Raw genomic sequence first — 22,477 nt, 5'->3', positions numbered from 1 at the left:
GTTTCCTCGACACTTCATGATGAGTGAGTGACTAGTTGGACCTGATGGTTGCGCTGTCTGGGATGGTTTAAAGACGTTAAAGTTGGAAGATACATTAGCATGCGATAATATAGGCATGGATGGTAGAGACAAAGAGGTTCTATCAAGTGAGGGAGAAGCTGTTGATCTAGAAACCCAGGAAGTGGGATTGATATGCCTCTGGTTGATATCCTCTGTTTCAGATGAATGTGTATTGGTTGATACAGATGAACCATCTTGTCGCAAAGGGTCAAGATTTAGTTTTAAAAGGTGGTCAGCTGAATGTATAGTTGTCGCTTTTGTGAAGAAGGCATCTATCAATGTCTTCCTCTGTGCGGAAATAACATTGGTATCTGTAAGGTTCATCTGTGGGATATTAGGATCCATAAACTGCGAGTTTCCAATTACAGAAGTGGTTAATGAACAAAGGGGCTCTTGGTTAGAAATAGCCAGCGAAGGGTTAATGACTGTGGATGGTCTAGGTAAATCTTGAGTTGTCGGTGTTACGTGTTTTGTTTTAAGGTATTCTTCAATCATTTCTCTCGCATGAACACGAGAAGCGGCATCTAGGGAGGTGCTGAATGAGGGAGGAAAAAAAGGGTCAGAGTTAGTAATTTGTTTGTTATTGCAGAGTGACACTGGTGCCTTAGATACAGGAGCAACCGGCAAATTATCACTATTTGGAGGAAGAGGAAGAGGAAGACTAGAAGTAGCGTCTTCCATGGCATGGAGTAACTTATTCAGTGGAGAGTACTGGAGATTGGAAATAGATGGCAAAGCAACCTCTTGGGCTGCTGCAGCTAGTGGGGGTGCATCATTGAGTTTATGAGGGCAAGGCTCCTTTGATAAAGTGGATGACACTTCTTTAAAAAAGGTTGCCACTGAGTTCTTAGGAATTTTTGGCATGGCCATGTCCTTGGATTTCTTGATCAAAGATTGACGTGGAGTTGGCCCCTTTTTCTTTTGCCTTTTTTCCAGGGCACGAACTAGGGGTAAGGTAGGATTCTCAAGGGCCGGTATGAATGGTGGAGTCAAATTAATGGGAATGGCTTCAGGGATGGTTATAATCTCTTGAGGAGACGGCGGTTGATCAGGGGCGACGCTGATCCATGAGGTTTCCACCATTTGAGGGTCTATAACCGGCGTGGGATTAGAAAGCGGCAGTATGATGTTATGAAAAGCTGGTACCATCGGGTAGAGCATTCCATGCACAGTATTGAGAGGATGCAGAGAGTGTCCTGGGAGTGTTGTTTTTTTAATGAATCTGGATGGCTTGGAGGGAAGCTTTTTCGTCCAGGCGTTCTAAAAGCTTGAAAACGCTTAGGATTGTGGTGTTGATTGCAGCAAGGGTAATCTCTAACATGGATGGAGAATTGTTGGAAGGGATTCGTTCGGAAGCAAACATGTATGACGAGGAGTGGGGTGTACATATTGCGAAGCACTTCTTATGGAAGAGATATCTTGTTGATCTTCTAGTTGACCATTTTGCTTTTCGCTCGAGATAGAGAAGGGTGAGCATTCTTGGTTCTCGTGCACGGATGTATCATCCTCGTGTACTGTTGTGCAAAGATGGGAGATCGGAGGTAAAATGGAGGGTGATACATTCAGCGAAATGTGGGTTCTGCGGTTTTCTGAGGCGATTAAGGTAGCATCAGAGAGTAATGGCCGCATAGGGGGCACATTTTGCGAATGCAGATTGAAGAAGGCAGGGCGATAGGGACACGCTGCACCACAGAAAGGGGAAAAGGTAGAGACAGGCAAAGTGTTTGTTTGAGGAGTCCTTTGTATGCATGGAGGCACGGTGGGTAGTGTTGCGTGCGTGGAAACATTTGCACGCGTAGTATTATATGGTGTTGAATTGTGAGTAAGGTTTGGGGAAAGGGAGTTTAAAGCGTGGGTTCGGCACATCGCGTGGCAGTTACCTGCTGAAGACATTTTGGAAGCAATGCTGGCGTGGTCAGGCATGCCTGACTTTAACGTATGAAGATGATTGAACATTGTAGACACTTGGGAAAGTCAACAAAGTCTATACAAAAAATCGAAAAGCAGGACTTTGTCTCAAATAGTCAGCAAGATCTAATTCTAGAGAATAAACCGCTGCACTAGCTGCGCTAGGCGAAGCGGGCAAAGCGGTACTTTCCACAAGGTACTTCGCTCACGGCCTTCACATATCCAGTAGTCCAACAGGGCTTCATCTGGCCAAATGCAGGAATAGAAGCTCGGCCTCTTCTGGAGTCTTCATACAGATCTTCATTTGGCAATTTTTCTACAAGGGATTCTTGGCTCCAACACTGATCTGAAGAAATGACTTCAGGAGTCTTCATATCCAAAATCCAGCCTAGGAGCAAATCCAAGCCCAACAACAATAATGATCTGCACCATTCAAACAGCCAGTAGTTGTCCAATAAGGGCCAACTTTTGATTTCACTCATGCCCCACACCTAGACACTCTGGCTCCAGGAATGTTGAATTGGACCAGTCAGTGTCATGCCTGCGTGCGTCAAGCATGTCCAATGTGCGCAATGAGTTCCAACATCATATACTAATCAACCTCAATTGCCTATGGTGGATTATCATCTGACGGTACAAACATCGCCTGCGTCAAAGCATTCCAAGCGTTAACATCATCGCTCACTTCCTTCATACCCCTACACACTGCTCTATGCCAAACAGCAGTTTTCGACAATTGCCAATCTATGTAAATCACTCCACCAGGCATTCACGCTGGGTCCTTCCTTTAACTTCCAAGTCATTGTCATCCTGCATTTCACAAGCACACAAATCAAGTCTTTCATCCTGGGAAAGTGAATCGTATGAACATCCCCAATAAACAGGCCTCTGAGGACCAGGCATGCATTTTAATTCCCCCATGGCCATTCTGGCAACTATTGTCTCCCAGAACTCGCATACCACCAGGCAAGACCAAAACATGTGACTTGGATCTGTCCTATCACTGGCTCAGGCATACATGCTGTCCTGCACCTTAGAACTGCAAGATTTTGTGTGGGGTCATATATCTTCTGTGTGTGATGTATAGTTGCAACAACTTTAAGCAGGCATTTCGAGAAACTGTTTTCATATAGATCAGGGTCTGGGCCCATTCTGCATCTGTGAGGGCCCTACCAAGGTCAGTCTCCCATTGCGTACGCACCGTCAGGATGGGTTTATACAGTGTTCCGGGCAGCAGCTCATATACTCTGGAGAAAACGTGGCCCCCCTATGACATGTCATACATATATTCCAATGTGGGGTCGCTCTCCATCCTTCCATCTCTTTTCTATTGCTTTATGCAATCCTGCATGCATTATAAATGGGCCCCTATGTATCCCAGAGGTTTTCACCGGGCACTCAAAGTCCATCACTACCTCCTCCTGCAACAGATCTCCTACTGTTGCCACTCAGCAGGACTCCCAGTGCCTTCTGTTCACGTTCAAAGAGTTGGACATGTGGTCTAGCAACGCTACCAGGGGGATGTTAGGACAGTAAGAGTCTTCTATTCCCACCAACCGCCAAGCCCTGCACCACAGGGTCTTGCTCAGTGCTAAGCGGTGAGGCAAATAAGTGAATCGGACCTCCCGTACCTACAGCGCCTCCCTCCGATAATAATGTCCAATAGATGGTTGTAGTAGAGCAGTATCTAGCAAGCCCAATACGGACTGCCGCTGTCCTGCAAGATAGTACAATCGAAAGTGGGGTAGCCTGATTCACTGTGCCTATAGTCTCTCTGCAAAGTACCCAGTGGGATCCTATTCCTCTTACCTCCCTATATGAAGTCTTTGGAAATAGAATCTAACCTACTAAAAACGCTTTAGGGACGTTGAAAGGTATGTTAACAATGCTACAGTAGACGCAGAAGTTCTACCATATTCAGGAGCTCAGCACACCCCATCATTGACAAGTGGAGTTTTTCCAGAACCCCACCCAGGGCTTAGTGAGTGTTGCAAACATGCAAAGTCCGGGAGCCGTGTCATACATTTACCCCAAGGTATCTGAATGTGTCAATCTCTCATTTCAGGTCCAAATTCTGCAGGTGACTCTAGTCGAGGCCGACCAACCCGGCCAGTGAGAACAGGCTGGATTTGTGATGATTAACACGGATGCCCGAAAGATCTGCAAATCTATCACTTCTAGGGTGTATTTTAGGTTTGATTCGGGATATGTGACACATAGGAGCATATCGTCTGCATATAAAGAGATCAAATCCTGCACTCCATCAATTAAAATGCTAGTCTCTGGATATTCTGCTCTCAATCGATGTGAGTGGCTCTAAAGCGGTAATAAACAACTTTGGGGACAGCAGATATCCCTGCTTGGTGCCTTTCATCAATTCCCACCCATTTGAAATCTGTTTACCCATGCAAACCCTAGCCATGGGTTTTGTATATACCAGCCCCACCCATCGCTGTAAGCCTGGTCTGACACCGAACTGCTGCAGGGTCTTATACAACTGGTCCCATCTTACTGAGTCTAATGCTCTGAGTCTAATGCTTTAACAGCATCTAAGGAGTCTACTGCATATTTCAAATGCAAGTGTCTGGTGCTGTCGAAAATCTATCCTCCCTATTATTACATTTTAGAAAGATAAGGCAATACCAATGATAATCTATGGTATGGAAACTATATTTTGACTCGATTGGAGTGACCAGGACTGGCTTGAAGATTTACTGTGGCAAGGTGTATTACTACTTCCTAATAGCCTCCCTTTAGTCGTATACAATATGAGCTTGATTTATTGTCTTTAAAGGCAAGATTAATTTGCCTCTGCTGTTTAAAAAAAAATTGAATTCCACACCCAGAATCATTAATTTGTCGAATTGCATGATCCATACCTAAAAGGTAGATACTTATATTTTAGTAGATGGTGAACGAAGTGTATTGCGATACCGAGAAGTCTAGAGTGTACCCAGGAACTACTAGCGCAGATTCCCAATTTACTTAAATGATGACTATGGGAGGTTGGTTGGAGCAACAGATGTGCTACACTACCTAAATGCAAGCTTCATCAGGATTTGGTTTAGGGGCATAAAAACTGGGGACTTTGCCACCGTACCAAACAAAATTTCCTAATCAGAATTGGAGGCACCAGTTTATGAGATAGACTTAACTTGCTACTAACAAGGGAAATTCTGAGCATCAGGAATACATCTGATCTGCCCAGTTGCTCGTATCGCTTCTGTAATGAAGCTTTGGTTCAAGAAACATTCAAACATATTCTTGTTTATTTCCCCATGCTTAATGATAGTCGTCGTTTACTCTTTGAGAAATGTGTTCATACTGTGATGTTCATTGAGAATGAGGTTTTTTTGGAAACGCATTTTCTCTGGTACATCAATCTCACTAACGATTGCGGTTTTAAGATGTTTAAACATCTTGAATTGATTAGTCTGTAATTCTTTTTCTTAGGATGTACTTGAATATACATGAACCTAGCACTATTGAACTATTTAAGTTTTCAGATTTATGCTCTTCATTGAATTACTTTTATTATATAGAAATGCAATTATCTCCTGTTTACAATTATTTTGTTATGTATTTTTGTTTCATTTGTGAAAGGCTTAATTGTTAACAAATAAAATAGGGTAATGTTTAAAAAGCATCATGGTGCAGCTGGAGATTAGATAGGGTCTCAAAGGACTTATTGTGGGCAGGGAAATGAGAATGTTAGCCCTTTTCAGCCTTTAGTTTTATCTATGCAAATATGAGCAAATATTTTATGTTCAAATTGTCTCCTTCCTTTCGCTACTTTTTTGTACAAATTAGTAGAGCAAGAGAATTTACAAAGAACCGTTCTGAAACAGATGATCCAACCAACTACTTGAAACTATATTAGGTCCCATTCAGCAAATGTTGCGGGTTCTCACACTGTTACACACTCACATTGTTAGATTTAAACAAAGCAAAACCGTACAGTATCCCAATTATCAGCCCAAATGAACTTGAACCGTTAGCAGATATCCTGCCAGGCCTGCTGTTTGGTTTATGTTGCAAATGTGCCTTCCTTTATTTTAGTTCTTCTTTATCAATGTATTATTTCTGTTTTTGTACCGTCTTGAATGAAATAAGGTTTTAAGTAGAAAGACATGTGGTACTTTACTGACACAAGTTGTGTATAGTTGGAATGTCCTGCCGTCATTACTCAGTTGAAATCCCTGAAGGCAGGGTAGCATTCCAAACCCCACATACACTCCCTTCCACATGTATCCATAGAAACAGTGATGATTTTGTTTTATTGTACCTCAGGCCTACACTGTGAAATTCCCCCCTGAATCCCTGAGACTCCAAGGAAACCACCTATGTGACCAACTAAAAACACTCCTGTACTATGGAGATTGTACTTTTGAGGGGGTGTCTCTAAGCACCTTGGTCAGAAAATGCACTTTCCCACCCCCTAAACTGACCTGTAAGGTGGTCTCAAGCACTTTGAAACAACACTTATATATACATGTAATATGTAAACTAATGGTGTCAAAGGCTATTTGGCATCAGCACTGTGACTATTTAGCTGTGCCTGTCGTCTGCACTATATTTTTGCCTGCCATGTTTTCCCACCTGCACTTTGCTCCTTCTTATCCAACTACCCTCCCCCACCTTTGTTTCCTCTTAGCTCACTGAAGTGTAATGTTTTGGCAAGTTTGGCATGTTATAAGACATGACAAATAAATTAATGCATTGTTTTGCAGCCGCGTGCAGTGTATTGCAAGGACGTGCTGGACATCGAGCAGTTCTCCACGGTCAAGGGTGTGAACCTCGATACTACAGATGACAACTTCTACTCCAAGTTCGTTACTGGTTGTGTCTCCATTCCCTGGCAGCAGGAGGTAGTGTGCTTCAAATTTCAATCTTTGCAGCACTTTTTTCAGATTTAAGTACAACATCATTTTTCAAGTCTTCACAAACAACGATAGAGACAGGGTTTGTAATCTAGTCAAACACATCACAGGTTTTTAAATAACGACACAAGTAGAATATGTATTTGGTTACAGTACATCACTGTTCTTAGGTAAAAAAGGGACAGGGTGCAATTCTATTGGAAGATTTTAGTGGAATAACTTAAATGTGGTGTAATTTATAAAGCTATGAAAAAGGCCTAGAGGCGGGGGCCGGGGCGCTGCTGAGCAGCCGCAAGATGGCAGCATCTCTCTGAACTCCTGACCGGCTGCCCGCTCTCTGTTCCGAAGTGCCCATCTGCAGTGATTTTACTTGTGCAATCGGGACAGATTCCGACATCGGAGGGGCTGGTGCAAGACTGGGCTCAATTTGGCTATGATCTGCGAGCTGGGTCCTGAGATAAGAGTCGTGCCTGTTGCCGTGACTTGAAAAGCCTGTAATGTTTAATCCCCCTCACTAACGTGACAGGGGGATTTAGATTCTATCAAAGACAGGAGGCGAGCATTATGCATTACAATATTTACTTCTGAACCACAGCAGCAAAGAAAAAACTTTTACAAACAAAAAAGTTTAAATAACAGAACTAAATACAGTTCACAGTCAATGTAAGGGGAGCTCCCCAATCCAACATGGAGGGCAGGTCATGCCCTGCAGATGACCAATGAGCAGGGACCCTCCTCTATATATGTCCTTTACTCTAATCCCATCTCCTCTTTCTGCAGCTGTCTTGCATCAGACATCCGCTGTAATGATCCAACTGCGTAGCGCAGAGAAAGGATCCAGCGAAACTGGAGGGATCCCAGCCTCTCCACAACCTGAAACTACGACAAAACTCTTCTCGATAGGACTTCTCACCCGAAAGCTGAAACAATATGAAACAGAACAGGGTGGGTGGGTGGATAAAACAGAAAAAAGGGTGTGTGGGTTGGTTAATACTAGCCTCCTGTCTTTAATAGAATCTAAACCCCATGTCACGTTAGTGAGGGGGATTCACCATTCTATGGCATGACAGGAGGCTTCATATTCTGCAGGTTTAAAGCCCTTTCATCACATTAACCCCAATATGATCAATACGCTTGTGATAAAATACAATGGGCCTCATTACACGGTAGATGGTAAGGGTTTACTGGTACCGGTAAGGGCACCGGTACTGGTAAACCCTTACCACCTTACTACGAGGTCCCTTTGCGGGACCCGACCTTAACGGCTGGTGTAGACCAGCCGTTAAAGTTGAGACCCGCAAAGGGACCTTGGTGCTAATTACGGTACCTCAATTTGCGGAACCATAATAAGCTCCTTCCCCATTCCCATTGAGCCCTATGGGGCAGAAATGGGAATGGGGAAGGGCCATGGAGAAAGGGGGAATTACCGCCCCACCAACCTTGGAATGGGGTGGTACTTCCCCTTTCCTCCATGGTGGTACCGGTATGGTACCGGCGGCAACCATGGTGCTAATAGCACCATGGTCTACCGCATTCCGTGTAATGAGGCCGAATGTTTTGAATGATTATTCCTTTGACCAATCAACTGCTTTGATAATTTCACCCCCCAGGCCGCTCCCAGGAGAACGTCCTAAACACCATAGCACCTTTAACTGAAGAACCAAAGGAGTAATTTAACTCCCTCTTTCCGCATACTTACTAAATCTATCTGGAAAAGAGGGGCAGTGGGACCCCGCAATAGGGTACCATAGGTATAGCAACTGAGAGGTATTAGGAGGCTAAGAGCCTCTGTCCTCAACTCAAAACATTTCCAACACTCAATGACATACGATCTTCTGGAAAGCCTAGATAACAATAGTAAAAGGTAAACACTTAGTTCTCCTGGAGATAAAGAAAACTACTCCCTGACGGGGTGAACATTTGTTGGCCACATCCAATGCCTTGACGACAGAAAGGTTGTATTTGAAAACCAAGACAAAACCACATGGCTATCCTGGAAAACAGGTGTTGGGAAGACAGATCTTCATTAGAAGGCCCATAGCAGGAGAAAATGGAACACCTCATTAACATGCCATAGAACCACAACCCAGCTTTAAGCGGAACCTTAAAGCAAATGAACTTTAGGGCCCTCTGCACCCAAGAGACTATCCCGAGGCTCACCCTTAACCACAAACACGCCCGTAGTCATATCCAACCCCCTAGCAGTGACATGCTGAATAGTAGCCTCACGTAGAAGAGGCCTCCCAAGAGATCGCAATGACACAAAGATATTCCTGTGAATCCCTTAAAAACACCAAGAAGAACTCAATCTGCCAAGCCATAAAAGACGGAGACCCTTAATACCAGCTCGAGAGTGATCTGACGAGTTGGAGAGAAGCCCCTGGAGGAGAAACAGAATACAAATCATATCCACTGCCAAATCCAGAAAATTGAGAACCATACCTGGAATGGGCCAACAATGGGGGGGAGGGGCAACCGTCGCTAGCATTGACGCCTTCTTGTGCCCTTGAACAAGGACTCTATCATGACAGGAGGAAAAGATATTTACCTAAGCCTAACCTCAGAGAAACAAGAACTTGCCAAGAGAAACCTGTTTTACAACCAGTCGCTCCTGCCATAGAGATGTCTGTCATTCCAATCCGCAACAGAGTCGCTGACTCCGGAAGACACTCCGCATTAACAGAATATCCCGAACCCGACTGAAACTAAATACCCCTGCTAAATGTGCTAGTGGCTTGTACCACATTCTCCCCTGATGACTGATGCATCACATAGAGGAAACATAGACCAACCTGAGGGTACACAAAGAAACCCATGGTCGTGGAAAAAGACTCTCGACCATAAAACCCCTAGCAGTTAATACCAAGTTGCCTACCAGAAGAGAACTAACTTCTGCTTGAGGAAAAAATGAACTATTCTGGCACCCCCAGTACACTCTGCTGGTATCTGATACCAGAAAGACCACCGGAAAGGGAACCAAAATGTTTACCCTGCTATCCATGCAGCTAATTGTCTGAACCACTAAAGGAGTTTCCACACTCGGGGAGCAGAAAGACAGATCTTTGCAAGGATGATTGACGTTGAGGTGTTGTAACGCCCTGCGATAGAGAGCGTCGGAAGATAACCTGGATGGAATATGATCAGCACACCCATATTGAATCCCAGAAATTGGACACCATGCACCGGCTTCAATATGAACTCTTTGCATTTATAACCAAACTGTTACGCTCACATGGTCTCTGCGGGAGCCTTGGGGCACGGTTGGAGCCCCCCCTAGATTTGGCTCCCCAGTGTCGGCTGTCTTCTCCAGCTGCCACAGAGAATGTTGTTCTGGATGTTGGTATTGCCCCTGGGAGGAGAGGAGAGGAAATGAGGATGGTGCAGAGGTGTTACGAATTCCCTCGCCCCTTTTGTGCCAGAGCAGTGTGTGCCAGTGCCTTCCCAGGCTAGCTCACCTGTTATTTGTAATGGCTGGGCTATCCTTCCTGCTTCCTTTAGCAGGGGCGCATAGAATGGGGCTAGTTGCTTCACTGGCCCGCGAAGTGGCGTTCCAGACCGGCTGTGACAAGTCCACTTGAAGGGTAAGTCTTTGGTTTTTCAATAATGTCTTTAGAGTCTTGACTTGGTGGTAAGCAATAATGATGTCTTGCAATGTCTCTGCCCTTCCCTCTAGGTGTGAAGATGATGATTGGAAGCGTGGAGCGAATCCTGGGATTCCCCTGAGGATGATGGACTCCCAAGGTCAACAGGTAAAATGGCTGTTATGATCGAAGTCAAGACTCAAGTAAGATGCAGCCCAGAGTTCGTGATTGAGATTTTTAACCTGTTGTGTTCTTTTCCCTTGTAGGAGCGGTCCGATGTCGTGGAGCAGAGTCCGGGGACTTAAAGACAGTTTGATGGCTCCGGGGGAAGATACCGCGGAGAAGAAGCAAAAGGCTCCTGCGTCGCTGGAAGACCGAATCGGGAGAGAAGAGGCCCCGACTCCAATGCAGGTACGGTGCACGCACAGCGATGGAGTGGCTGAGATCGGGTAAGCGCACCTTCAGCGATTGAGCGGCTGGGATCAGGTGGGTGCGCCTCAGCGGTGGAGCAGAGACATTTACTGACAAGAGCCTGCAGCAAGTTGAAATCAACCATGTAGCATTTTGTGGCAGGAGCATAGCCATAGTTGGGGTGGTTTTGAGCCAACATCGAATTTAAGTGGAGGCAGGCGAAAGGCAAAATTTGTGTCTGAAAAGCATTCCTCAACACTTCTAAGTTTGTCTCACCTAAAGAGTTTAGAGCTAAAACTCAACCCCAGTGCATGAGAGGTTAGGGAGAATTCTCTGTAAAGGCTAATTTCCCAAACCTAGTGAGTCCCCCAGCAGCTTTGCTGGATTTTTGGGGTTTATTTTTTTCTCCTGCTAAGAGTGAGACTCTCTTTCTCCCACTCTTAGACATGATTTGAGGTGTTCCTTTGACTTTGTATGTGTTCTTTGGGCTATGGAGTCCTTTACCCTATAGGGCTTCATGTGTTTTTGATATGTGGGTTACACCGCACCCTCCGTTTAGTAACCCAGGGGTGTCGTCGCGACCCCCAAACATAGACTCCATACCCTGGGACTGACTACTTTATTTATTTATTTTAATATTTATATTGCGGCGGTAACTCGCGAGCCTCAGGGTGCAGAAACAAGGACACGAAAACAGACAGATGGTGTTTAGACAGAATGGACGGGACAATCACATAGATTTAAACTGACAAGGTTTGGGCAGTGAGGCAGTTTATTTGAAGAGACTACTGTCTCCTAGGGCATGTAAAGTCACCATTGGCTTTACTAGTCTCAAATTGTGAACAGAACCAGTACAAACCATCATATTGTGGACGTACTGGTCGGGGAAATTCGATTGCCCTGTGGTCTGTTGTTCGAGGGGGCACTTTCCAGTCGCCCCGACCGAGTTTTGGCTGGTGGCAGTGGATACTACTTTTTATATTCGACCGCAAATATATTCCTATGGGATTTTCCCATTGTTCGAGGCTACCACTTTTTAAAATAGCCTCGAACATACCGCCGGTTTATTAAATTAATATACATTCACTGGTTGGTATTTTTTGCCGAAACTTGGTTACAAAATGGCATTTGTGTTCGCTTCTGTGACTCCAACCCAAGTCGAGCCCTTTGTTCCACTTTTTGGCGGGCTTCTCCACAGAAGCCTCCAAAAGTGCTGCCACTCTGTCTGGGTACCACAGGGGGTGTGCGAGGGGGTTTAGGCTCCCTGGACTGAGTTGCCTCGGCAACTCAAGTCGCACTCTTGTGTAATTGGCCCAAGTGGTGAGCCGCCCTGCTCACCACTTAGCATGTTTGAGTGACAGCTAGGCTGAATGAATGGGGGTTTTCTGCATAAAAGCAGGGCTTTGGGGACTGGAACTTCAGACGTCGCCACAGGACCTAAAGAATCTGAGGAGGGAGAAGCCGACCCGACCTGCAACGACGACACCACCGGTGGAGCCCTGCTGAACCGTCTCACCACTTTTCCCGACGACAGAGGAGATCTCTAGTCCGGAGAGTCTTCTTCCTTTGACTGGTGGGGATAACCAGTTTGCCCGTCTTTTCGCCTTCCTGCACCATCTCGTGGCCGCCTTGCCCGTGCCAAGCACCCCGGCAACCGGAATACCACGGTTTACCACTACCGCAAAGAAAAGGGTACTACCTTGTAACCGGAAAATTCTGCACCTGGTTTCTACCCTGGCAGCGCAACGACCTTCATCTTTCCTCCACGTCGAGACCTCCTCTTCCTCTGGATGAAACACCGACTTGGACCCACTGCCAGGAACAACTGCCCCCGCTGGAGTGTTCTTCCCATCTCAGGTACTGAGTCCCGCCTGGCTTCCCTTGCGACAGATCGTTCGGGGTGACAGTAAATCCTCGACTTTCTAACCTGGGTTAGCCTGGGGCCTGTTAACTAACTTTTCCTGACTTGATCTCAATCTTTTGTGAACGATCTACAAAGACTCTTTGAGCATAACCCCACTGTGTGATCCTGGACACATTTTGCTTGCTGGACACATTTCGCTTGCTCTCTCTAAGAGTGGGCCTGGCATTTGAACTTCCTTGCTCTCCAGTAGACTTCGCCTAACCTGTCTCACTGTGGTTCTTTGAAAAGTATTGGAATTTATGTGCTTTCATAACTTTGCCTTTTCCCTCCATTTTTCTATAACTTATTAGAGTGCCATCTTATGTTAAGCGCTCACCACTGTCTGAACATAAGTGGTGTTTCTCACTAAGACTTGTCTAATAAGTAATTAGGGTTGTATATATATAATAGTGACTGTGTGTTGAATTTACTTACCTCGTTTGTGCTAGTGTAATTTACAAGTGTATATTTAAATAAATAATTATATACTTTTACACCAAAGCTGTTTGCTTGTGCTACTGTATCTCTGTACCTATTGTGTATACTCTATATACTGCCTAACTCATCTTGAGAGAGGTCTGACTGCTCAGCCACAGCTACCAGGTAGATCTGGGTGGTACAGACTGCTACCAATTGGGTTTACTGCCAACCACCTGTAGTCCTAAATCTTTTGCAGTGGTCCCTAAGGGAACTGCACAGGTTTCTGCCTAACAAGAGGTTGTAATGACATGCCAAAACAAGAACACAGAACCACCAAAAGATCAGAAAATAGATGGGCTACTTCACTTGAAACTCTAAAGGCACAGTATTTATATACACATATATGCCAGACCTATAGTACACAAGGCCCATACCCGTTCCTTTCTCCAAAGGACAGGAAGACAAGAAAGAACTTTATAAGTATAAAAAGGAAGATGATCGAGATAACTGAAGTCTCTGAGTTGGTCTCTCCCCTAGTCATCGTATGAAAGCTCACCAGGAAGTTAAGGTCATGAGTGGACATGAGGATGTTGAGCAAGTGAATGATCGCGGATGGACGCCCATGGACGCCCATTCCTAACATAGAGATGTTAGCCACAATAAGGAAGACAAACTGCTTTTCTCATTGGATCTCTGCATACCAACAAATCCACTTTTACCATCATTTAAGAGCACTCACGGCTTTCACCATGCGGTAGAATCTACCAATACATACACATGCCATGACACGTATTTCACTGGCATCATTCTTGCGTTGTCATGCACCACCTATTTAATGGCAAAAAGGGAATGCTGCTGTTTTGGTACAATAACGTGGTCTTTTTTGGAAACTAAAGAAGTGCATGATGCACAACCGGAAAAGGTATTGGCAAATGTTAAAATGGGTTTTCCGAGGGAGTGCTCGAGATCTTCACAATTATAGTGTGTATGCAGCGGGAAACGAGACAGAGAAGCTGGAGGCCTGCTGCGAACTACGCAACGGGTACCAGCGTGTCTAGACGAAGCTTAAAACAGAAGCCCGAGCTGCGAGAGACTCATCGGTGGCAGGAGCGAAGCCACAAACAGCCGCTGTGGAGAGTGAGTAAGTCGCCGCACGAGAGAGAGAGAACTTGTGATAGCCGGAGACCTCCCTAGAAAGCTGTAAACGCTGACCAGTGAGTTAACCTAGGGAAGGGGGAACCAAGGCGGCAGGTGCATGTTACACTTATGGAACTTTAATGAGTGCCGAACCAAAGGAAAGCAAACCTTTTTGAATACCGCTTTGAATGAAAGCAAGTAACACAAACTTTTGAATACCTATTTAAATGAAAGCAAGCACTTTGGAATAACGATCTGAATGAAAAGCAAGTACTGTTGAATATTTAACTGAATGAAAGCAGTGTTGTGGAATATTGCACTGTGAAGGAACCTTTTAACTTGAGAGAGCAAGCATTGGCAGGAGCCATAGGAATATATGAAAGTGCAACAAGTGACTAGTGGCAAGGCAAGTCAAGTGAATAGTGGCAAAGCATCATGAGGATGTGAAATGGGATTGCATCAAGTACCACTGTAGGGCTGACACAGTGGTAACATGCATACAAGGAAGAAGAGGCCAGACAGGTGTCTCGATTGCGTGACCTGTAATGAGTGAACCGTGTGGTCCGACAACTGCACCTAGACTGAGGACCCCTTCTTATGGAAAAGCCACATAAAATACTGTACTTTGTGAACTTGATGAAAGAAAACACAACTAGAAGAGCTGGAAAGTTTACAAAGAACGGTGGTGTTTTGAAACAGCTGAGAGACTTGGGGAAGGGAATACCTTTGTATTGTGTACTATCCTGAACTTTGGGGAAAGGAACCCCTTTGCATTGTGAACTATCCTGAACTTTGGGGAAGGGAAACCCTTTACAAACCAAGAGCTGGAAGAAGCTCAGAACCTTTATTTGAACACTTCTCATTTTGACGCTAACATCCCTACACATTGTATACAATTAGATGTGAGGGCAAGCCTTGGTTTTGGACACAGACAGACTTTTAATTTGGACTTCCTTAGTTTATTTTGGTTGGGAAATCCTACCTTGACATAGGGCAAGCCAGGCCTTTTCCCAATCATTTATCTGTTAATAAATGGTTTTAAGTTAAACTTCAATTCATTTGTCTGTCTCTGCTTCCTGATGCCTTCACACTAGCCAAGCCCTATCTGTGTAGTATGGCTGAGCAGCAAGGCTTGGATTTAGGGGAATCGTGCTGAAGGCTACAGTGAAGCACACATAAAGCGCTCTTAATAACACAAGTTATTGCGTGTGTCGCAGCCTCCAGGCGTCCGCGGTTGCCGGCGCTGTGCTGTGGGTCTGTTGCAGTGGGGGGAGGAGGGTGTCTCACACCGGCCACGGCCTGCCGATGTTTGTCTCGGCCTCGCCTCCCGGGAAAGGGTTGGGGCAGGCAGCTTTCCTCTGCTTGGTCTCCGCTCGGTCTCGGGGGTGCCTCTTATTACTCAGATATCTGCTGGGCCCTCTCGAATGCCTCGGGTGCCAGGTCCGAGCAATTGCTTGTGGGGTCGCCAGAGCGCCGATTTCACCCCAAACTTCACAGAACTGTGGGGCAGTGTCTAGCCAGCAGGGATGGTGTATGGTCAGGGCGGCAGAATACCGAAATGGGCAAGATGATGCTGGATTAATTCCGGGCGGTGTGGGAGCACACTAAGATGCGGCCATCTTGGTTGGCCCTCTAGCGCCCTCTGTAAGGTAAAGCTTTTGAATGGAGCCAGCAAGGCAGCGAGGAGTATGAGAAAGAGTGAAACATGGTCTAGAAGGATCGCTGACCCTGAGAAATTTGGTATATGGGAGAAAGACCACCCTGAGCTTCAAAGCTAACTACATAAGGCTTGGTGTTCTGCTTTTTAGATGGAATCTAAAGATAAACTTGTTATTGCATTCACATGAAGGCTATTGAGGTGGCCTCAGAACAGTGACAACGAAAAAGAAATTTAACTTCTAACTGTTTAAAGGTTGGTGGAGACATTCTGTATCTCGGGTGTTAAAGGCATGGTCTAGTAAAACATTTTATTTAAAAAATAGATAGGCAACATAAAAAAAAATACTAGCATTCTCTTTTTTAAAACTTCCTATGTAAAATTTTGAGCTATTTAAGCTCAAAATTCGCAAAAGCAAGCACATGGGCGCATCCATTTTGTGAAATGGATGCCCTCCTGTGCTGGCTTTTGCGGCACTAATGAAGGAAAAGCCAGCCAGCTGTAGTAAACAAAAGCTACCGCTGGGTGGCTTTCCCTTCATTAGTGCTGTACGCGGAGGACGGGGACCGGAGACCAGAGCAGGAAAGCTGCAGCTGAATCTCGGTAAGTGCTATTTTTTTTTTATTTAAATAAGCAGCTTTAAAATCGTTGTATTTGTGTTTGCAGTCGCTTTTGAAGCGACCGCAAACATAAATACAACGTTATTGTGTTGGAAAACGCTGCGTTTTTTCTTTCCAAGTTTCTCAGGCTCCTCCGGCTCGGAGGAGCCCGAGAAACTTGGAAAGAAAAACCGCAGCGTTTTCCAACACAACCGCGTTGTGGAGCCCGAGGGGAGCCCGAGAGCCCCAAATGGGAAAGCAGATTCAGGCAGAAACAACGCGGTTGTGTTGGAAAACGCTGCGGTTTTTCTTTCCGAGTTTCTCAGGCTCTCCGGAGGAGCCTGAGAAACTCGGAAAGAAAAACCGCAGCGCTTTCCAACACAAGAACGTTGTATTTATGTTTGCGGTCGCTTCAAAAGTGACCGCAAACATAAATACAACGTTTTTAAAGCTAGCTCCTCCAGCCTGGAAAACTTAGAAACAAAAACGCAGCTAGTGCTTATTTTTTTAAAAAAATAAATAGCACTTACCGAGATTCAGCTGCAGCTTTCCTGCTCTGGTCTCCGGTCCCCGTCCTCCGCGTACAGCACTAATGAAGGGAAAGCCACCCAGCGGTAGCTTTTGTTTACTACAGCTGGCCGGCTTTTCCTTCATTAATGCCGCAAAAGCAAAAGCCAGCACAGGAGGGCATCCATTTCACAAAATGGATGCGCCCATGTGCTTGCTTTTGCGAATTTTGAGCTTGAATAGCTCAAAATTTTACATAGGAAGTTTTAAAAAAGAGAATGCTAGTATTTTTTTTTTTATGTTGCCTATCTACTTTTTAAATACAATTGTTTACTAGACCATGCCTTTAAGTTTAAAGTACGGGCTTACTACAAACCTCTTTGTGAAATTTTGATGTCCAAGGGACTTGATAAGGTTTCATCACGCATAACATAAGTGGGTTGCTCCCCCTACAAGAACACACTGTTTGATGTGATCTACATTCCAGGAGTAAAGAATCAGGTCTCCAAAGGTATGTCCAGGCCCACATGAAAGAGGGGAAGTGGTCTGCAAAGACAATCAAAAGGAACAGGTCCTTGCTCCAAACAGGAGTCGGACAACATGATGAAGGAAGACTGGGACCTACAGATCATATTAGAAGCAGTGAAATTGTTGGGAATGAGAAGCTTCGGGAGCTAGAAGATTTCATGTGAAGAGTTAGCAGGTGAATGATGAGTTACATATCGAAGTGGAGCTAGTGTGGAGAGGTGAATGGGTTTTGCCCCTATGAGAAACCTAGGGGTATTCTCCCATTAAGACCCTGAGAGTCCTCTATTCAGGAGGCCAGGGGAGGGCCATTGCTCTTGGATCCCAACCCTGGGTCTGGACGAGTGAGTATCACCTGGGTAGGGGAATCCGGGGTCACCTTTGTGGGAATGCCTATGGTGAGACGTGGCATTCTGACGGGACAACGGAATAGTAGGAGGAAGTCTCAGATGCCTTCATGGGATACATTGATTCAGGTCACTCTCATGCAGGCCTCATTTTCCCAAAATCCAATCCTGCCCGTTGAGGTGGGGGTGGGAATCCTCCATGTTACAGGAAAGAAACTGACAATGCGCCGCAGATTCACCGCGCTGTGTCTTCATCTGGACAGTGTTTATCACAACCACCTGAAACCAATCCTGGTTTCCTATTTTTGTTGAAGCACCACTTTTTGCTTTTATAAGACTTCCTAACACATTTTTGTCAGGGTGAGGGCAAGCATAGGTTTAGACACAGATTTTTATTTTGGACTTCCAGACTTCAACGGCCCTTAGAAAAATCAGTTAAGGGAACCATCCCTTTAGTGTTAGGGCCAGTTAGGCATAACACTGCCCTAGGAACTTTTAGTAAAATAAAGGTTTGAAACAATTATCATCTGTGTCTCTCTTGATACCATGCCCGTCTCCCCCTGGGAGAGAGGCAACGCATCCTAGACTTCTGACATGAGACACCAGGACATAGGAAAGAATCCAATCAGGCGACTGATAGTAAGGGTGTGATAGAGACATTAAATGTAGCATTTGATAATGCATAATTTGTGAGAATGGTGATGAAGTGTGTATGTCCTGCACTGCACCCATGCCCCTAGCAGAGACTCCCCAAGATAGCGTGGGAGAAATAAGGCCTTAAAGTCCTACGCCCAGTCCACCATGGATGGTAGTTCACTTTGTATTTGACTTATTGAGTATCTGCTAGTCTGGCAGTCTGGGCAAAGTTAAGTTCATGAGAGCTATGTGCAACAGACACCTCAATTAGTTTCTAGAAAGGGGGGATCCCATTACTATAATGACTGATAACCGCTTGCAATTTGAATGCAGAGAAATGGAAGACGAAATTTTCAGGAACAGCATAGGTCAAATGCCATTTACCACCCAGGGATGAACAGCACTATGGAAAAATACAATATTCTACTCAAGGAATACATTCCTATGGAGCTGGTTAGAACTGTAAGGATGCAGTTATGAATTCTGACACAGATCATTAATTTACCCCTGTTCGGCTACTGGTGTGTGCCTCTTTCAGTTACTCTGTTGACATAAACCCAATACCAGGTAATTCAGGAATGGATAAGGCTAACTTGGAGAGGGTGAAATTCAGATCAGTAGCCAGCGACTGACAATGAGCTTGTAAGAAGCGAGCACATTGGCCCTCGCTGAGTCGTTATCAGCTCGACAAAGCCCTTCCCTGAGGCGCAGTCAATGTTCGTTTGACCGCCATGGAAAGGCGCCATGTCCCTTCTCCGTTCCATGGCGCCCATCTTCTTGGTTTACTTTTTTATTTCTTGCTTTTGAATGGCTGCCATGGAAAGGGAGAAGGGTCTACAATCCCTTTCCATGACGGGCAATTATTTTTTCTTTTCTTTTTTCAGTTGCTAAACACCGGAATGTCTAACTGAAAAAATAAACTGTTAGTACCCCGGTCTAAAGGGCTGGAGTACTAATAGCAATAAGCCTTTGTTGGGTGGCTATTACCGCTCTGGCCTGTAACTATGGGCCCACGGGCATTAGCTGAAGCAGTAATGGACTCCCAGCTCAGGGATTATTGCTCAAGTACAAGAGTCCCAGCTGTGCAGCAAGATATGCTATGATAGCTGGAAGGCTGTGAAAGAAATGGGTTTCCGATGAAGGTGGATGGGTAAAAGTTACTTTGTGAGATGTCCTCAGAACAGGCACAAAGGAAATGGTCACAACTATTAAGAGGATCCAGAGTATACCACAATGATATTAGGATAGACAAAGGGAGGGAGTGGAACAGCAATTGTGTGTGCCCATGGAAAGCAGGGATCATAGGGCTGAGACAAAAGATTTGTAGGAGTAGGTACCAGATTCACATGTCCCAGAAAGTTACATATAAATGAAGAAGAGGATTGCTAAAAGACCACCATATACAGAGGATTATATTTACTTCAAAGTTTCAATCCTTTTCATTGTTTAGTAACTAGAAGGGGAGATGGCTTATAGCAGGGTTCTGTTATTCAGGTAAAAGCCAAAGCTTTAGGACATGTGATGAGGGAACTTGCTGGAATACTCATGTCAGGATTATGTTCTGGTTCCTAGAATCACTTCTTTCAGAGGGAAAATCTGAAGCAGATCCGGGAAAACTCAACTACAGATCCATTGGAAGGAATGTTATTGGGAATGACTTAACTTCCCCTCACCGTGAAGAAAAGAGCTATGGTAGATCTTAATCTCTCACCATTTAAGTGACAGGGTGCAGCCAAGGGTGGATAGCTACTCAAGTAAATTACTGGTCTCTGACATGAGAACACAGAGCACTTTCCAAGAGCAATTTCAATGGCAGGGATGACTTAGCCGTTAGTCCTTTTGAGGTTGCTAAATCAAGTACCATTCAAAATGGGTTAATGATACCCTCAGTTTCTAAGTGCACATTATTATTATAACTCTTTCCTATTCAACAACCAGACGCACACAGGGGACTCTACTGCTTCCCCACACTACTGAGGAAGACCTAAAGAGCTAGTAATCTCATGTTTTCCTTACAGGTATAATCCCTGTAGAACAGGTGCTCCCGTAGCCAGCACTCTCAATGAAGTTAGAGAGAGAAACACTTACGCAACTCAGAATACATTACAAGTCTTTCAAATTCAAAGTCCAATAGAAGGATTTTATAGCATAAAACAAACCTGCTTAAGTACAGGGGACATCCATGGAGTCCAAGAAGGGGACAAGATTCAAGAACCAACACTCACCTGCTGCTCCATACACACATGGAATTCAAAATGGAAGCTGGACTATTTAGACCTCCGTCTCAGACCATGACTACAAAGCACCCTTGCCAATGAGCATGCCCAAACAGAGCATGTGACTTTTCCAGCCACTCAGGGAGTAGCTATTCAATCTAAGTTTTTTTTAAAGGTCAGCTGTCAGAACCCCAGTACAGGGTTTTTTTGCGTGCAGAGCTGACTAGTTGCAATAGTAGAGATCTGTTGGATAAGGCGGCAAGAACTGTGAAGTGGAGGATGTGACCGCTAGAGGAGTGAGTAGGATGGGGCAGCTAGAAAAACAAAACCTTGGAAGATTGGAAGGTGGTGAAAGAGGAGAATACCAAAGAGAGAAGGTGAGTGGGGCACCTTATCCCAGAAAAGAGAGAGGCTGTGGCCCGTAACATACAGAGGCTGTAGGCCATGAAAATGCATATGAGAAGAATGTGGGTGGGACACTTCATCCGCAGAGAAGAAAGGCAGCAAAGGCATAGCCTGAGGCCAAAAAGAAGGCAGAGAGGGAAAAGGCTGATCCCCAGGCCACAGAAAAAGAGGAATGAGAAAAGGTAGAAGCCGAAAGGCCAAAGAAGAAACTGAGAAAAAAGGTTGCAGCTCCTACTGTAACGCTCACCTGATTCTCGCAGAGGCGCCGGTCTTGACTGGGCGACTACCGTATCTTCAAAGGTGATGTGTAGCACCCGGTTGGCTCTTTGGGCTGGACCTCTGTGCACTGTATGCCTGACGTGTAGAGTAAGATGTCTGCAGATAGAAAATATGGGGTTAATGAACTGGGGTTATTGGGGTGTCCCTATCTCTTTCCTCTTCTCCTCTCCTGTAGACCCCCAAAGGTTAACGCTCTCACCTTAGGTAAGTGAATGCCGAGCTCTCCATCTGCCTCGGGGCAGGGTGCTGTAACCAGTTTCTTCACTGGATAGGTAGCGCAGGCCTCTTGACTTCAGAGGACTGCTGTCCGTCGTTTACTGCACGAACGGTAAGTTTCGAGTCATTCAAATGTCTTTAAAGTCTTTAGTAATGATGTCTCTTGTTTTGCAGGGTTCCGGCGATGGCGGATGACGGGCTGAAGTGAGTTGAAGATGGAGCCCGTGTGATGAATAGAAGCGCCTGGAAGCACGTAAGTAAGCGCTTGTTGCCTGCTTCACTATGCGCTCTAACTGTCTTTTTATTTTGCAGGTACGAGTTCGGAGCGGCTGCAGGGTGCCGGAATACCCACTGGATTAGATGTGGAAAGGAGTAATGGCACGTGAGTATTAAAGTTCCCCAATGTCTTTAAACGCACCTTGTTTTGTCTTTCAGATGCGGGATGCAGCGCCGAAGGCCTCCGGAGCGTGCAAAGAGTTGGTAAACTTTTGTCTTTCAGATGCCGGAATGCAGTGTGAAGACCTCCGGAGCGCACGAAGAGTAGGTAAGCCTTTGCCTTTCAGATGCCGGAATGCTAACCTGTTCTTTCTTGTCTTTATAGGTGTTGCTGAAGACTGGATTCAGGATGGTAAGCCTTTGCCTTTCAGATGCCGGAATGCTAACCTGTTCTTTCTTGTCTTTATAGGTGTTGCTGAAGACTGGATTCAGGATGGTAAGCCTTTTTCCTTAGGCCCAGGACCGGATGCAGAAGACACGATGAGCGTTCTGCTGCAGAGGTTGCAGAATAACG

The 22,477-nt window shown here is 45.3% G+C and overlaps 1 protein-coding gene across 3 annotated transcripts in view; it reads left to right on the top strand.

The window, feature by feature from the left end:
- The window catches only part of GRK4 (G protein-coupled receptor kinase 4), a 1,171,195-nt gene that overhangs the window by 994,083 nt on the left and 154,635 nt on the right, over positions 1–22,477 (top strand). For 2 of the 3 annotated variants that reach the window (XM_069632057.1, XM_069632056.1), the window contains one exon: positions 6,699–6,836. The exons of the other annotated variant lie outside the window; for it this stretch is intronic. In XM_069632057.1, the coding sequence (XP_069488158.1) occupies positions 6,699–6,836 (138 nt within the window). The remainder of the gene's footprint in view (positions 1–6,698; positions 6,837–22,477) is intronic. 3 annotated transcript variants of the gene reach the window in all.

This window comes from Ambystoma mexicanum, chromosome 6q, assembly GCF_040938575.1.
Source record: "Ambystoma mexicanum isolate Mex_15411 chromosome 6q, UKY_AmexF1_1, whole genome shotgun sequence".
Taxonomy (NCBI): domain Eukaryota; kingdom Metazoa; phylum Chordata; class Amphibia; order Caudata; family Ambystomatidae; genus Ambystoma; species Ambystoma mexicanum.
Note: the sequence above shows the minus strand (reverse complement) of the source record. Positions and strands in the feature narration are given on the sequence as shown.